The following is a 15,587-nucleotide window of genomic DNA, read 5'->3' as shown; positions in this document are numbered from 1 at the left end:
CAAGGACCCCGGATAGCACTGACCAATGTTACCACAGCCACAAAGTCAAAATGGGCTATATCGTCAACGTTCATGAAAACAAACATATTTTTCGTCTAAATGTAAAGTTATGGTTAGTCATTAGGTTAGCAGAGTGGTTAAGGTTAGGGTTAAAATCAACATTTTAAAGAAGATAAATAGGGTTTGGGTTAGAAATAGACTTTGTGGCTGTGGTAACTAGTGACTACCTCTTGCAGAAGGTACTTGTCGCATAGGAGTGACGTAATTCTGTCATTTTCAAACATGGCGGCCGAAGGCTCGGATTTAGAAGACCTGAGCAGCAACGGGCTAATGGAGGGTCCTTCGGGTTGTAAAAACATTAAATAATACAAATATATTGATGAAGCTATTCGATAGTGATGTAGAGATCATATGAATAGTCATTTGTAAGTTCACAGGTCAGCTAGCAGTCGCAACGACGCATGTGAAACGATGGCTAGCTTTCTAAACTAGCCGACATGGCTAACATGAATTTCTGTTGCGCAAACTGGCGAAACAGAAATGGTCTTTCCCCTAGCTAGTACCAGAGTAAATCAACCAGCTAGTACCTGCTAGCCCGAGTATTTTGTTATGGTATATTAATCTAATCTAACGACTGTAGAAGCAGACATAAATCGCTGTTACCCTGCAGAATTTCAGAAGTTTATGCCGTTTGTTGACATTGCCGACGTCATGATCTCTGTGTAGTATGTTGAAATCCTAATGAATGAATGGCTAAAAACACTATCAGTGACTGGAATTTCCTTTATAATGGCATTAATTTACATTTAGTCTGTAAATTACATCTGCTTATGCATTATCGAGCAGGCCAGCCATTTCTTTGTGTTATAGATAAAACCATTTTCTTCCCTGTGTAACTTTCTCAATTTCTCATTTGAAAGCTCCAGAAGCCACGGAGGCTGTACAACCTCCAACAGAGATGGAAGAGGTATCAGAGGAGAATGGTGGAGAAGAGGCTTCAGAAGCAGCAGCTGCGACAGCATACAACATGCCTCTGGTGGAGAATGAGGAGGAAGAGGACGGAGAGTTGCCGGCGGACTTTGACCGACTCTGGAAGCTGGCCCATGACAATCCACAGGATTTTTCTAGCTGGACTGACCTGCTGCAGTACAGTGAGCAAGAGGTGAGGAGAGCTGAGGGGACAGACAAGATTCCTATTGCCATTTTGACATAACCAAGATCTTCTGCATGAATAATAAATGCGTAGCTAACCATATCACTGTTGTTAAGGAATGCAGTGTTGAAGTTGAAACCAACACTTCACATCAATAATGATTTAAACTAAACTGACAACTAAACTCATTGTTACTTGGTGAATTTGCAGCTAACCCAGATTTCTAATGGTCCCCAGAGTCACATGACAGCATCACGTCGAGCGCTGGTTGCCTTTCTGGCGCGTTACCCCCTGTGCTACGGATATTGGAAGAAGTTTGCCGACTTGGAGCGACGTGCAGGCTACACCAACAAAGCTCAGGAGGTATGATGAAGAAGAGTGTTTGGTAAAAGTGACACGGATGTGTGTCTTGTAGTGCTAAGCGATTAGTGATTTTTTTTGGTTTGTTTTGGTTAGATTTTCTTTTTTAACAATCACTGTTTTCGATTTCTCTTTCAAATTTTTTTTTTAACATGAGGTGCATTATGAAATACCTATTTAATGGAAATTTGAAAGCCAAAAATAGCAAACATTCAATTGCCAAAACATTGAAAATATTCATTGTCTCTGTCAGGTCCATATAGAAAAAAAGGAAATTACTATGGGACTCCCAATCACAACCGGCCATGATTGGGAGTCCCATAGGGCGGCGCACAATTGGCCCAGCGTCTTCCGGGTTCGGATTATGCCGGGGTAGGTCGTAATTGTAAATAAGAATTTGTTCTTAACTAACTTGCCTAGTTAAATAAAACATTTGACTAATCTCTGCACAGGCAGTAGCATCCTGCCAGCCAACCATCTACCGTTATCTCTGTGCTCCCCATACTGAACTGTCGGTAGTCATCCTATTTAACTAGCCTGCCTAAGTATGCTGTCTGACAATTATTTTACTTGTTTTTCAAAGTAGATAAGCTATACTTTCACGAACTGTCTCTCTCTCTCTACTAAATGGAATTCCAGTAATTGAACCGATGTCAGTCAATTAGTTGTTTAATAACCAGCATCTGCTATGGTCTGCAGCATCTGCTATGTTTAATAGCCACTGACTAAACAAAGGGCACATACCGCAGTGCTACATTCTTTGAAAGTCTTTGGCACTAGGAAATTATGTAAGTGACATGATTGCTTCATAATGTTTTTGTGTTGTTCCAGGTGTGTGTTCAGGGTCTGAAGGCCATCCCTCTGAGCGTAGATCTGTGGATCCATTACATTAACCTGCTACTGGGCACGCTCAACATGAACCTGCCAGAGTCCTCTCAGTGCATTCGCAGGTATACACTCTTATACTCAGTGTCACAGTTATACACATTTGTTCACCTTATTTGCCAGCTTTACATTCAACTCTAGCCAGAACACCACCTTTTTCCATTCAGTACTTATTATTAACGTAATGTTCTAACAGCCCAAACTATTTTTTATATAAATCTGATTGACAGATTCTTGTCTCTTCTCCCCAGTGCATTTGAAGAGGCGGTGGCAGCGGCAGGAATAGACTTCCACTCTGACCGTCTGTGGGAGCTGTACATCGAGTGGGAGAAGGAGCAGGGAGACATGAAGGCTGCCACTGGAGTCTACGACAGAATCCTCAGAGTCCCCACTCAGCTGTACAGCAGCCACTATGAGAAGTGAGACTATACACATTCACAAAGAGTACACTTTCTCTACTAAGAGAAACAGTAGAGCTTCAAATCAGTCAAAACTATGAAATGTTAACATTTTATTAAATTCTAGATTTTGATAATTGTATGATTATCAAGCTCACTTCTTAATCGGGACCTCTTATTTGCTGACCTGGTGAATCTTATCCACTCTCTCCATCCCTCCTCTCTCTCACAGATTCAAGACTCATCTTAATGCTCATGCGCCCAAGGACGTCCTCTCAGCAGAGGAGTATGAGGGGTTGCTTGAGGAATCTAAACAGATCCACAAGACTGAGAAGGCTGAGTTGGCTGAGGGGGAAGATGAGTTACCACCTGGGGAAGAGAAGGAACCTACAGAGGTGGTTTACAAATGACAAATCCCTGCTAGTGTTGGAGGAGATTTAACATGGATGTCAGATGCTGCCAAAATAGCAGATAGTGGAGACATTTCAAGTTGTGGAGTGAGGTTACTGTGTAGGATCTAACTCTGTTAAACTAATTTAAAAGTCTGTCATTATAACTGTCATGTTATGATTCACCCAATCAGGAAGAGGTGATTCCGAAGATGCGAGAACTCCTATTGGCTCGCAGGGAGAAGGTGTACCAGGACCTTGAGGGAGAGGTCAGGAAGAGGTGGAACTTTGAGGAAGCTGTGAGTTACCCTGGACAGACACACACACACATATCCCTTCTATGTGCAACTCAGAAGTTACGATTGAAGTGTGATACTTTCATTGGTTGGAAACATTGACTTACCTTCTCTTCTGTTCCCATTCCTCCGTCCATTCCAGATCAAGCGTCCTTATTTCCACGTGAAGCCTCTGGACCGGACCCAGCTGAAAGCCTGGCACTCCTACCTGGACTGGGAGCTCACCCAGCTGGGAGGAGGAGGGGGGGGGGAGGAGGTGGAGACCGAACCAGACGCCATGGAGGGCCAGGAAGAGGAGCAAAAAGAGGGGTCAAAGAGCAGTGGGATCATTGCCGGGGGCGACCGGAGGGTACGGATCCTGTTTGAGCGCTGTCTGATTGCCTGCGCTCTCTACGAGGAGTTCTGGACCAAGGTAAGGAGGGGCTGCAGGGGTGTGTGTGTGTGTGGGTGCGCATGTGTGTGTGTCAGTAACATGTTTGTATGTCAGTGTAACTAATGTATACTGTATGCATATTTCTCAGTATGTTCAGTACCTGGAACCTCAGAGTCTGTACGAGGCACGGGGAGTGTTCAGGCGAGCCTGTGACATCCACCTGGCCCACAAACACACCATGCACCTGCAGTGGGCCACTTTTGAGGAGAGGCATGGTGAGAGAGGAAGAGACATGAAACACAGGATATCATTACCCAGTGTTGTAGCTCACTCACATCCTCCCCTCCTCCTCCTCCCAGGTGATCTAACAGAGGCACGGCGTGTTCTAGAATCTCTGGAAACCTCTATCCCAGGATTGGCCATGGTCCGGCTGCGCAGGGCGGGACTAGAGAGACGGGCGGGCCGGCTAGATGAATCAGAAGCTCTGCTCAGGGACGCGGTGGACCAAGCCAAAGAGACTCCTCACCTCCATGCATTCTACTCCATCAAACTGGCCCGGCTGTTGCTGAAGCTTTGCAAGAACCCCAGCAAGGCCCGGGGAGTCCTGCAGGAGGCGCTGGAGATTAGCCCAGTGAGAGAAGGGGGGGTTGAGGGAATAACAAAGCTGGAAGCTTTTAGTACAGAGGGGAAGAAGATCACTTGCTCTAACTTTTACATGAAACCTAAACCTCAGAGAAGATCTCACTTATGGTTTGATGCCAGATCTTTCTTGATGATCTCTTGACCAAGCAGTAGGCTATAACTCTCTGTCCCTCTCTTTCCTCCCTTACTCGCCACCTATCCTCTCTCCCTTTCCCAGGATAACGGTAAGCTGCACCTGAACCTGCTGGAGCTGGAGGTGTCTGGTGACCCCAGAGGGTCACCCGAGGGGGTGCAGCAGTGTGTGACTCGGGCGCTGGCCGCACCCCTCTCCCCACGGACCAAGATCCTCTTTTCCCAGAGGGGCCTGCAGTACGCTGAGGACTATGGGACTTCTGTGCAAAGGTCAGGGGTCACTGGATTGTTTGTTGTTTTTAGATACAATCAGGAACCCAGAGAAAAAGAAACATGTCAAGGCATTTTATTGAATGAATGAAACTGGGAGAAATGCAATTTACCATGTTTTAAATCTTACTGTTGCTGTCCTCTGGCCTGCAGTGTGCTAACAGTCTATGAAGAGCATCACTTTACCATGTTTTAAATCTTACTGTTGCTGTCCTCTGGCCTGCAGTGTGCTAACAGTCTATGAAGAGCATCACTTTACCATGTTTTAAATCTTACTGTTGCTGTCCTCTGGCCTGCAGTGTGCTAACAGTCTATGAAGAGCATCACTTTACCATGTTTTAAATCTTACTGTTGCTGTCCTTTGGCCTGCAGTGTGCTAACAGTCTATGAAGAGCATCACTTTACCATGTTTTAAATCTTACTGTTGCTGTCCTTTGGCCTGCAGTGTGCTAACAGTCTATGAAGAGCATCAATTTACCATGTTTTAAATCTTACTGTTGCTGTCCTTTGGCCTGCAGTGTGCTAACAGTCTATGAAGAGCATCACTTTACCATGTTTTAAATCTTACTGTTGCTGTCCTTTGGCCTGCAGTGTGCTAACAGTCTATGAAGAGCATCAGAAGCTGCTGAAAGAGCTTGGCAACAAGAAGAGAAGGGCTGAGAATGGGTGAGATTATAGCACATCTGTCAATATCATTACCAATAAAATAGTGTGATGTAGTGACTCAATATTGAGATTTGACAGTCAAACATGGAGAAGCAAATGTATAAACTGTTCATGGATTGGTTATTGACGTAGTTGTTGTATTGATTGATCTGCAGAGACAGCGAGGACCCAGAGAAGATGAGTAAAGGAGAAGACGGCTCCGCTGTGCCCGCTCCACCACCGGCCCCTCCCACAATGCCCCATGTTCCCATGACGACACCACCTCCACCCATGATGGGTGGGGACATGAGTGCGGCTCATGCAGGCTACGCAGGCTATGGAAGCTGGTATCAGGTATGACAGGGATTGTTACTGTACCATCTAGCCAGATATTAGACGAAAGCCCTCAAATTCAATCTGGACCTCGAAAACAGTTCCACTGTGTTTCTTTCATTTTCCCCCTTTAATCAGAGACTGATTTAGACCTGAGACACCAGGTGGGTGCGATTAATTATCAGGTAGAACAGAAAACCAGCAGTAGTTTGGACCTCATAGGGTAAGATTTGAATATCCCTGCACTCAAGTGTTGATTAATGTTTTTTCTCTCTTTCAGCAACCACAGTACGGGGGATACGGAGGCTACCAGCAACCCTGGAACTACAATCAGGGTTACTACCCTCCCAGCTAAGGGGGAAGAGAAATGCTGTGACACCATTGTTCAGTGAACTCACCACCACCTCAGTTTAAACTCCACGGATGAGTCCAAATGGCACCTTATTTCCTATGTAGTGCACTATCTTTGACCAGGGTCCAGGTCAAAAGTGGTGCACTTTGTAGGGAATAGGTTGCCATTAGGGATTTAACTCATATCTTTTATCAGGAACAGGGGTGTGACATCTACTACTTGTTTGGTCTTTGAAAATGTGCTCTTGTACATTGTTTTAATGATAAACTATTTTTGTATTCTCTTCTACATGCAGCCCCTTTCACTTTAAGCAAACCCGTCTCTCCACAGGTCCTGTATTATTTAAAGTCTTGCATCATTCCAGAAGTATAGGCTAGTCTTTTTTTCTAATGTACATAATGGTGTTTTATAGTGTGAAGTCGGAGCTCTTTTCATACGAGCAGGTTAAGATCAATCTATTGTCCCTCATTCAAAGCTTGTGGATCACCATTCAAGTTTCTGCCCAGTCGAGTCCTCCAGACAGAAGATAGGGAAGCCATGTTGTTGTATGCAGGTACCAGTGCCTCTGGTCAAGCAAGGCGTAATAAGTGGATGTACGCTGTGCTGTACCTAATGGACATTTCCAAAAATAACAGCATTGGTCATGTTTGGTAAAACTTTAGGAGTAGGAAACTGTTAAATGTTTGTCAAAATCCACTTGTAAACCACCACAACTTTTGCCTTTCACTCAGTTTTTGAAAATGTAACTTTTTAATCTTCACTTTTAACATTGCTCAATAAACCATTTCAGTGAAGCTTAATGTGAATTCGATGTATGTAGATTAAGTATCTGTTAAACTGATTTGGAGCCTTGGATTGTACAGCTTCATAAAAAATTACAGGTTATTCCTGTAAGTTTTGAGTTGTTGCATTTTCTGTGGAAAGTATGTTCAGTCCACCACATTACTCTCCAAGTAAGTTTTATTCAAGTTTGAGTGAGTATGAAATAACACCACTGTAAAATGATTTAACTTTGAAAAACTACAATGCAGTGGAAAGTGTCAGTGTCGGCCCCATGAGAATCAATACAGTCATCCATTTTGTGTTGCCATTAAAGATTCAGATTAAAGTTCAAAGTGTTTGTTGAAGGAGAATCAATCCATAGTTGACATCCTGGTCTCTGTCCTGTTGGGGGTGATAAATGATGTGTTGGCTCATAAAGCATCTTTTTACTTCAGGTCCTTATTTCTTTGCAACGACCAGCACAGCTGAAGGCACCAAACCTGAACAATGACACAACAGTTAAGACTGTATCAAATCAAATGTTATTGGTCGCTACACAAACTAGAACACACCTTCAATCTCATATTAGATTAATCTCTAACTGCAACACAGCATAGAAGAAAGCAATATCTCTAACTGCAACACAGCATAGAAGAAAGCAATATCTCTAACTGCAACACAGCATAGAAGAAAGCAATATCTCTAACTGCAACACAGCATAGAAGAAAGCAATATCTCTAACTGCAACACAGCATAGAAGAAAGCAATATCTCTAACTGCAACACAGCATAGAAGAAAGCAATATCTCTAACTGCAACACAGCATAGAAGAAAGCAATATGTCTTTGGCTGGTTTTGACCTCTCCTGTCCTTTCAGATTAGTGCGGATGAAGGAGAGGAAGCCACTTTAGACTATTGTGACTGTACAAGCCCAGTAAGAGGGGCATCGTCCTGTCTGCTCACCCAACTCCTGTAGGGGTTTCTCCATGTCCAGTTCTGTGTAAACGCGGCGTGGGTACGGGGACAGCAGCGTGAAGTCCTGGCCCTCGGGGGCGTCGCCATTCATCTGGATGTAGACACGCACCGCAGCCAGCGGCTCCTGGGCCTTGAACACGGAGGTCAGTGCCGAGCCATCAAGCATACGCACCTGCGAAAAGGAGGATTAATTAATAAACTTTATTGACTGTTGAGACACCAAACAACGGTTGTCTAAAGATTATTGTGCAAACAAACTCATAAAAAAGATCTGTTGTATTACAACTGTTGTGTCAAATGCGTTGTACATCAGTTGTGAGTATGAACAGAATGAGAACTAAGCCATAGACATCCATGGCCCCTTACCTGTATTCTGCACTCGTTATAGTCCTTCTTGGCGGGAGGCGGGCCCTGACTGGGCGGAGAGGAGGGAGGGCCCTCTGCTGAAGGGGAGGTTACAGCTCTACTAGAAGAACCACCTCCAAACTGGAGAAGAGAGGCGTAGAAGGGGTTAGTGCATTCAACTCTTTCTATGAAAGATATGGAGACGTTATTTAGCAACAGTTCAGCATACGGGTCAGATGCTGTAGGTGCAGTCAGTACCTTAAGTGCTCTCTCCTCTCTGTCACGTGCTATCTTGTCTCGCACCCGCTGCCTGAAAAAGAGAGCAGTCATTGGATTAAAAAAAATATGTATATATTTAACTAGGCAAGTCAGTTAAGAACAAATTCTTATTTACAATGACGGCCTACACCGGCCAAACCTGGATGACGCTGGGCCAATTGTGCGCCGCCCCATGGGACTCCCAAAACGGACGGATGTGATACAGCCTGGATTCGTACCAGGGACTGTAGTGATGCGTCTTGCACTGAGATGCAGTGCCTTAGACCGCTGCGCCACTCGGGAGCAAGAGAAGAGTTGTGGAGTGGGAATAGACCTCATTTGCACTAAGCCGTTTAGAAGAAGCAACTATTGGCGGGGGCTGAAAACATTACTAGCTATTTTTGTTTCCTAAATTCCTCTCAAAGCTCATTGGAGGAGGTTCGAGGGAGGGACCTTGGATCCTCTCCTCCAATGCGCTTTGAGACAACAGCCACTGGCCATGTCGAGAGCATCAAATCCATCCGTGATGTATTGTGGGTAAATTGTGACTGACTAAATGATCTACAAATAATAATACTTATAAACAAAGTATTTTGTAGATCAGTTAATTGGCAGTCGCCTGCAATGCTGGCTGAAATGACTAACAAGCCAATTGACTTCATGGCTTACTTGGCCATTTTGTCGTCGTTCTTCTCTCTCTGGCGCAGGTCGACCATTTTCTTCATCTCATCCTCCTGCAGTTTCTGTTTGACCTGCAGCAGCTCCTGGCCCTGCCTCCTCCTCTGCTTCTCTCTGTCCACCTCTTCCGCTCGCTCCCTCTCTCTCCGCTCCTCCTGCTTCACCCGCATCAGATCCTCTAGCCTGGTACACACACACAGGTTTCATTGTATGCCATCTCTTTGTATTTCCAACAGAAGGCCTACCCTTTTGCTGATCTTATTGAGTAACACCTTTTGACCAAACCCCAGTTTCTGACAGAATAAGATAAGTGTGTAAACAGAGGTAGAGGTGAATTATCTGACCTCTTTATCTGCTCACGTTTCTCCTCCTCTGTCATTGGTTGTTTGGCATCCCCGTCATGGATCATCTGGTCACCCCCATCTGTAGCTAAAAGGTAGAGTTAACATATCAGAGGTGAGGGACAAGAAGACAATGTAAACCAACAACCATGTTAAACAGTAATGGGAATCCATAGTTATAACTCGATCATAACAATATAAGTAACCATAATACAAAATGCTGTCATGACAATTGACCACTTACCAGGGTCTGCTCCCTCTGCTGTGGGCTGGGCTGCTGGACTGGGCAGTTGTGGGTCACTTCCTCCAAGCACGTTCCCCACAGGAGGTACATAGGGCTCGTCAATGTCTGGGTCACCCTCATGTTCCATCAACCTGTGGAAGAAGCATGATAGAGAGAGACATCATGAATCAGTTATCCAATGTGAATAACTTAACTGAGGACGAAAAAGCCTCAGAGACTAGCTCACCAATGCCCCTATCAGTTGACTTACCAGTCCATGGCCCGCTCTATGCCCTGGTTTCCTGTGTGTGCCACAGCCTTTTCCCTGCAAGCAGAAGAAAGATGGACAGGATCAGAATTGATCACATCATCTTATCATGATCTTTAGTTTGTAGAAGAATAGACACATTAATTCAGTTAGCTACTTACGCTCTGTTTCTGTCAAAGCCCATTTCCAGCAGGCTGTCCAATGTTGTTTGTTCTGCCATCTTGCTGAGAATATGAAAGTGAAGAAGCGTTTCACTTTGTACTCTGATACTGTAAGCAAGTAGCTGGGCATGTGAAGTAGATCCAAGGGCCACAAACATGTATCGTTATGTCTATATGGTTGAGATTCAGGTTTAACCACTTACATGCTACCTGTATAACTACTTTAGTTAGATGGGTTGTTACATAGGTCCAGAATGTGCTGGCTAGCTAGTTGTGTAACGTTAAGTTAGCTAACGTACTTGACTGGACTGGCTATGAAGATAACAAAGCAGCATCACCTAGGTAACGTCCCGCAGGAAACATTTTAGTATCTACAGACCATCACATGAAAATCATTTATAAACTAAATAAGATTTGTCCAGTAACTTTGCCGTATTATCTGTGTTCACATATAGCTGGCTATCCGGCTAACTAGCTGTAAACTGACGGTAGCTAGTATGATGGAAAAATGAGATGGCTAATTTCAGTTAGCCTCTCCTGCTAGCTTGTAACAAGAACACTGTTTGCAGAGTAAATTGATGATGGCCTGTAAAATATAGCTAGGGTGACTATTACATTGCACTTGTAAAAATATTGGCGCTCAACCATTTCATAAACGTTATTTTACTAAATAGCATTATTTGTTTGTGCAACATTAGCTAACGTTAGCAACTCACATTCAGAATCAGTCAACCCACAACACCGCTTTCTGACCGTACAGTCCACATGCAAGTACGGAGGCCCGAAAGGATTAAAAAATGACCACATTTTCCAAACATTCTCATTCACAGCTCATTGCTGCCATCTAGTGGACCTTTCACCTCCCTATCTAGTGGACCTTACGCCTTCCCTTTCTTGTGGACCTTACACCTTCCCTGACGTCCCCCTGAATTTAATTGCGCTGCTCTATCGATAACTGAGAAGAAACCGTTGGCTGGAGCGATGTGAATGGGGTAACCAGGTAACACTACACTAACAGGGTCTTTATAACATTTTCTGAACACTGTGTGATTTATACACACACATTATAGTTTCATTATGGGTAAGCTCCACTTTTGTTTGCCCCCTGTATTATATATAAAGTTATATCTGATTCCTGAGCATGCTTTTACTGATACTATTTGGGTTTAGGGTGTGTGTGTGTGTGTGTGTGTGTGTGTGTGTGTGTGTGTGTGTGTGTGTGTGTGTGTGTGTGTGTGTGTGTGTGTGTGTGTGTGTGTGTGTGTGTGTGTGTGTGTGTGTGTGTGTGTGTGTGTGTGTGTGTGTGTGTGTGTGTGTGTGTGTGTGTGTGTGCACCCGTGTGTGTAGGCTTTGTGTGTTTGCTAAGGTCTTACTGTATGACTGTATACCTGTAGGTATTCAAACAGGATGCAGAGTTTATGGGCAGGGCCTGTTACATATTTACTGTACATATAATTATTAATTTATCTCTCCCTCTCGCAGCCTTATAAGCAGCCCTCACTCACTTCCTTGACCAGTCCTTTACTGAACTTCAGTTCCTGAGGGTGAGTAGGTTCAGTTTGTTTTCAAATTCTTATGTTTAAATCTCAACCTGTCTACATTATGAGATGAAGAAATTTAGTAAAGTGCAATAGATCATTCCATCCATAGTCAGTTTTATTTAGGACACTGGTAGCCTTTCATCTTGTGGTTTTCTCTTCTTGTAACTGACAAGCACAGAGAAAGTCAGCTAATTTCCAAACTTGTTTCCGTACTTGATTTAACGGATTAAGTACTTGTAATTCTAAATGATTACATGATTATATTTTGTGATATGTGAATTCACTGATCAGACAAAGAAACTCAAATGAATGCAAAAATATAGAAAGAGAGCAACATGTAAGACAGAAAGGTGAACAAAGTTGAAGGAGGCAGTAAGGGTCCAAAGTCACTCTCTTGTGAATATTTTTTATTGTTTTAGTTTTGCAAAGCCGGAAGGGTGGGGGGTAAAGATCAGTGAGTCAAAGTCTAGAGAGATTCTGGGAAGAACAGCGAAAAAGAGAAGGCCTAATATTTTGGAACTAGAGAAGGTCTAGGATTTATACTATGTTTATCATAGTAAGTTCAATACTGTTTGATATCCTCTCAATTCAATAAATGTAATTGAAATTCAATCATGAATGCATAAAAAAGTATTTCATTGATTGAAGTTGAATAACTGAACCCCCTTTGCAGGACTCCCAGACTACCTATGTGCTGAACGATACCAACCCTTTGAGAACATTGCGCTGGCGGGCACAATCACCATGCCCTTTAGTCATACTCTATCATTCAGATAATCACCATGCCTTTTAGTCATACTCTATCATTCAGATAATCACTATGCCCTTTAGTCATACTCTATCATTCAGATAATCACCATGCCTTTTAGTCATACTCTATCATTCAGATAATCACCATGCCCTTTAGTCATACTCTATCATTCAGATAATCACCATGTCCTTTAGTCATACTCTATCATTCAGATAATCACCATGCCCTTTAGTCATACTCTATCATTCAGATAATCACCATGCCTTTTAGTCATACTCTATCATTCAGATAATCACCATGCCTTTTAGTCATACTCTATCATTCAGATAATCACCATGTCCTTTAGTCATACTCTATCATTCAGATAATCACCATGCCCTTTAGTCATACTCTATCATTCAGATAATCACCATGCCTTTTAGTCATACTCTATCATTCAGATAATCACCATGCCCTTTAGTCATACTCTATCATTCAGATAATCACCCATGTCCTTTAGTCATACTCTTTCATTCAGATAATCACCATGCCCTTTAGTCATACTCTATCATTCAGATAATCACCATGTCCTTTAGTCATGCACTTTCATTCAGATAATCACCATGCCCTTTAGTCATACTCTATCATTCAGATAATCACCATGCCCTTTAGTCATACTCTATCATTCAGATAATCACCATGCCTTTTAGTCATACTCTATCATTCAGATAATCAACATGCCCTTTAGTCATACTCTATCATTCAGATAATCACCATGCCCTTTAGTCATACTCTATCATTCAGATAATCACCATGCCTTTTAGTCATACTCTATCATTCAGATAATCAACATGCCCTTTAGTCATACTCTATCATTCAGATAATCACCATGCCCTTTAGTCATACTCTATCATTCAGATAATCAACATGCCCTTTAGTCATACTCTATCATGCAGATAATCACCATGATTTTATTGCCATAATAAGTGATACACAATCTGTATTGAAAATAAGCAATAAGCTAGATCAAAAGTAACAACATGAAGTATGTATCAATTTTGAAGCTCTGTGTTGTAATTCTCCTTGACCAACAGGAGGCAGTCTAATCTCACACTACATGACTCGACTCCTTGAGACTTGTGATACAGTACTTAAATGGTTTACTATTGAATAATGTGGGTTTATAGCTGTGTGATAAGGTTCAGTGTAGCTCCAGTGTCTGGTGCTCGCTGGCTGTAACAGCATCTCCATATGGAATAGCTCAGGGTTCCAGTGGAGCTGCTGTTATGGGCGGAGACACCTCTGGTCGTCACCCTGGATGCACGGTGTAGGCCTACATCTATGGTATGTGACGTTGTCTATGTACTTGTATGTACTTGAATAGCACTTTCAATTATCATGTATACATCAGGGCTGTTTGATTCTGGTCCTGAGGGCCGAAATGTCTCTACGTGGTCGTGAATTGCACTCACCTGGTGTCCCAGGTCTGAATTTGTCCTTTATTAGGGGAAAGGGGATACCTAGTTAGTTGCACAACTGAATACGCATTTAACCCAACCCCTCTGAATCAGAGAGGTGCGTGGGGCTGCCTTAATTGACGTCCACGTCATCTGCGCTCCTTCTTCATTAAAGAAAATCACATGTTATTGTTCACATACACATTTGTAGCATTAGAAGGAGAGGATGAAAAAAGGTGTTTTGGCCCTCCAGGACTGTCATCGAACAGCCCTGGTATACAATAAAATAAATGTCTATACATAAAATAAAGCTTGCTGTATATCTATGTGATATTTACTTGTTTTTGTATGTACTCTGTACATTTCACATCAGAGTGTTTATGTACAGTACCAGTCAAAAGTTTGGACACACCTACTCATTCAATGGTTTTTCTTTATTTTTACTATTTTCTACATTGTAGAATAATAGTTAAGACGTCAAACTATGAAATAACACATATGGAATCATGTAGTAACCAAAAAAGTGTTAGACAAATCAAAATATATTTAATATTTGAGATTCTTCAAAGTAGCCCCCCTTTTTTCCTTGATGACAGCTTTTCACACTTTTGGCATTCTCTCAACCAACTCGATGAGAATGGGGGCGTGCTCGGTCCTCCTTTTCCTGTAGTCCACAATCATCTCCTTAGTCTTAGTTACGTTGAGGGATAGGTTGTTATTCTGGCACCACCCGGCCAGGTCTCTGACCTCCTCTCTATAGGCTGTCTCGTCGTTGTCGGTGATCAGACCTACCACTGTTGTGTTGTCTGCAAACTTAATGATGGTGTTGGAGTCGTGCCTGGCCATGCAATTGTGGGTGAACAGGGAGTACAGGAGGGGACTGAGCACGCACCCCTGTGGAGCTCCAGTGTTGAGGATCAGCATGGCAGATGTGTTGCTACCTACCCTCACCACCTGGGGGCGGCACGTCAGGATGTCCAGGATCCAGTTGCAGAGGGAGGTGTTTAGTTCCAGGATCCTTAGAAATGTAGAAAATAGTAAAAAATAAAGACAAACCCTTGTATGAGTAGGTGTGTCCAAACTTTTGACTGGTATTGTAAGTAAAGTAAATTGTTTTCCATTGTAATGTGGATGTAACATTGCACCTTTCACAATAAAGTATCCTGTTCACTGTATCTGGTATTTGTACATCACAGCCTATCTGCAATGATGCTACCTAAACAATGGTCCAGCAATAAACACACACACACACACACACACATTATATGACATGACTCGACTCCTTGAGACTTGTGATACAGTACTTAAATGGTTTACTATTGAATATTGTGGGTTTATGGCTGTGTGATAAAGTGCAGTGTAGCTCCAGTGTCTGGTGCTCGCTGGCTGTAACAGCATCTCCATATGGAATAGCTCAGGGTTCCAGTGGAGCTGCTGTTATGGGCGGAGAGACACCTCTAGTCGTCACCCTGGATGCACGGTGTAGGCCTAAATCTACTGTATGTGATGTTGTCTATGTACTTGTATGTACTTGAATAGGCCTTTCAATTCTCATGTATTTGTATAGTGTTTCTTTTCACAATAAAGATACTGGTATTAATGGTAATTGTCTCTCCTTGTC

At 42.9% G+C, this 15,587-nt stretch overlaps 2 protein-coding genes across 3 annotated transcripts; one reads left to right on the top strand and one right to left on the bottom strand.

Moving 5' to 3' along the window:
• Positions 1-266: 266 nt before the first annotated feature.
• LOC139581591 (pre-mRNA-processing factor 39-like) lies at positions 267-7,343 on the top strand. 2 transcript variants are annotated; one of them, XM_071411518.1, is made up of 14 exons: positions 267-346; positions 921-1,162; positions 1,391-1,516; positions 2,345-2,463; positions 2,650-2,817; positions 3,029-3,191; positions 3,380-3,484; positions 3,624-3,893; positions 4,003-4,129; positions 4,214-4,485; positions 4,714-4,898; positions 5,490-5,564; positions 5,720-5,897; positions 6,157-7,343. In XM_071411518.1, the coding sequence occupies exons 1-14, from the start codon at positions 283-285 to the stop codon at positions 6,229-6,231; spliced, it is 2,169 nt and encodes a 722-aa protein (XP_071267619.1). In that variant the 5' UTR covers positions 267-282; the 3' UTR covers positions 6,232-7,343. The 2 variants fall into 2 exon arrangements, with proteins under 2 accessions (XP_071267619.1, XP_071267620.1); XM_071411519.1 differs by lacking the exons at positions 5,490-5,564; positions 5,720-5,897; positions 6,157-7,343 and adding an exon at positions 5,052-5,109.
• On the bottom strand, positions 7,171-11,078 carry LOC139581593 (UBX domain-containing protein 1-like). Its single transcript, XM_071411520.1, has 10 exons — positions 10,955-11,078; positions 10,239-10,301; positions 10,081-10,134; positions 9,831-9,961; positions 9,590-9,674; positions 9,237-9,428; positions 8,568-8,619; positions 8,331-8,450; positions 7,953-8,136; positions 7,171-7,490 (listed from the first exon to the last, which is right to left on the bottom strand). The coding sequence occupies exons 2-10, from the start codon at positions 10,295-10,297 to the stop codon at positions 7,450-7,452; spliced, it is 918 nt and encodes a 305-aa protein (XP_071267621.1). The 5' UTR covers positions 10,298-10,301; positions 10,955-11,078; the 3' UTR covers positions 7,171-7,449.
• Positions 11,079-15,587: the final 4,509 nt, after the last annotated feature.

The sequence above is a fragment of the Salvelinus alpinus genome, chromosome 7, assembly GCF_045679555.1.
Source record: "Salvelinus alpinus chromosome 7, SLU_Salpinus.1, whole genome shotgun sequence".
In the NCBI taxonomy this organism is placed as follows: domain Eukaryota; kingdom Metazoa; phylum Chordata; class Actinopteri; order Salmoniformes; family Salmonidae; genus Salvelinus; species Salvelinus alpinus.
The sequence above is the reverse complement of the archived record's forward strand: the minus strand, read 5'-3'. Positions and strand labels throughout refer to the sequence as shown.

Excerpts from the sequence above, each read along its gene's own strand:
- LOC139581593 (XM_071411520.1), bottom strand. The coding sequence starts at position 10,297 with ATGGCAGAACAAACAACATTGGACAGCCTGCTGGAAATGGGCTTTGAC. Across the intron at positions 8,451-8,567 it reads GAGAGGAGAGAGCACTTAAG|TTTGGAGGTGGTTCTTCTAG; the intron begins GTACTGACTGCA and ends TCTCTTCTCCAG. Across the intron at positions 8,137-8,330 it reads ATAACGAGTGCAGAATACAG|GTGCGTATGCTTGATGGCTC; the intron begins GTAAGGGGCCAT and ends TCCTTTTCGCAG.
- LOC139581591 (XM_071411518.1), top strand. The coding sequence starts at position 283 with ATGGCGGCCGAAGGCTCGGATTTAGAAGACCTGAGCAGCAACGGGCTA. Across the intron at positions 4,130-4,213 it reads CACTTTTGAGGAGAGGCATG|GTGATCTAACAGAGGCACGG; the intron begins GTGAGAGAGGAA and ends TCCTCCTCCCAG. Across the intron at positions 4,486-4,713 it reads AGGCGCTGGAGATTAGCCCA|GATAACGGTAAGCTGCACCT; the intron begins GTGAGAGAAGGG and ends TCCCTTTCCCAG.